Raw genomic sequence first — 1103 nt, forward strand, 5'->3', positions numbered from 1 at the left:
TCCGACAGGCGGAAGCCCTGCAGCCCGTTGGCGCCCACGTCCTCGTCCAGCGCCTGCACCTCCAGCGGGACGCGGGTGCCCACCGCCGCGCTCTCCGACACCTCCACCGCCGGCAGCCGCGCCCGCGGGAAGCGGGGCGGGTGGTCGTTGATGTCCCGCACCTCCAGCTCCACGTGCACCAGCCGCGAGGCCCCGCCGCCACCGCCGTCCAGCCGCACCACGTCGAAGGCCAGCGTGCAGCGCGGGGCCTGCCCGCACAGCCGCTCCCGGTCCAGCCCGCCCTCCCCGACCGTCAGCCGCCCGTCCCGCTCCCGCAGGCGCAGCAGGGACCCGTTGAGGGCCGGCATCGGGCGGAAGCCGGACCCGCCCGCCCCCAGGGGCGGCTCCTCGCCCAGGGTGCCGATCACCGTGCCCGGGGCGGCCTCCTCGTCGATGCCGTACTTCACCGTCGTGCCCCGGGCCAGCGACAGGAGCCAGCAGAGGCAGACCCCCGCCAGGGCCACTGGGCAGGGGCGGCCCCCTCGTCGTCGGAAGACAGCCATGCCCCCTGCCTCGGGCCGCTCTTTCGAAGGTCGGGCCGAAGAAAACCGTTCCTTGCGATTACGGTGTGTGGACTTCGCGACTTCCGAGCCCCTCATCAATAGACTTCGGGCAGGCGCGCCTCCTTCCCTCGTCTACCCCGCGGACGGGGATGCCGCCGGACCGCTCCTCCAGCCCGTCTGCGGCGGGTGAGCGCGACCGGAGCCTTTATATAGAGACGGATATGCAAATGAGCGCAGCCTCCCAGCCAATCACAGGCCTCCCCTTCGCACGCCCCGCCTCAACGCCGCCCAGAAAATCCCTTTAACGTGGAAAGGCTTAGGAAGGAAAGGAAGAAAGGAAAATTAGGGAATCTTTTCTTCCTTGGACTTCTTTTTTTTTTGTTTTGTTTTTTTTTTTTGGCTTTTTGTCTTTGGAGAAGGATCTGCAGACGAGTTGGCACAGGGAGCGTGGAGGGAAACTGTGCTGAGGGTTTTGTTAATTGCGCCGCCACAGCACCCTGCTGTTGAACAGGTGCTCCGAGTGCAAATGTCCAAGCTTCTGACCTAATCATTCACGTCCAA

The 1103-nt window shown here is 66.0% G+C and overlaps 1 protein-coding gene across 1 annotated transcript in view; it reads right to left on the reverse strand.

Moving 5' to 3' along the window:
• PCDH8 (protocadherin 8) overlaps nucleotides 1–704 on the reverse strand; it is a 6101-nt gene extending 5397 nt beyond the window's left edge. Inside the window, 1 exon segment of the mRNA XM_038769051.1 lies at nucleotides 1–704. This exon segment is cut by the window's left edge and continues 631 nt beyond it. Coding sequence (XP_038624979.1) covers nucleotides 1–638 — 638 coding nt within the window. The 5' untranslated portion in view covers nucleotides 639–704.
• Nucleotides 705–1103: the final 399 nt, after the last annotated feature.

The sequence above is a fragment of the Tachyglossus aculeatus genome, chromosome 2 (genome assembly GCF_015852505.1).
Source record: "Tachyglossus aculeatus isolate mTacAcu1 chromosome 2, mTacAcu1.pri, whole genome shotgun sequence".
Taxonomy (NCBI): Eukaryota; Metazoa; Chordata; class Mammalia; order Monotremata; family Tachyglossidae; genus Tachyglossus; species Tachyglossus aculeatus.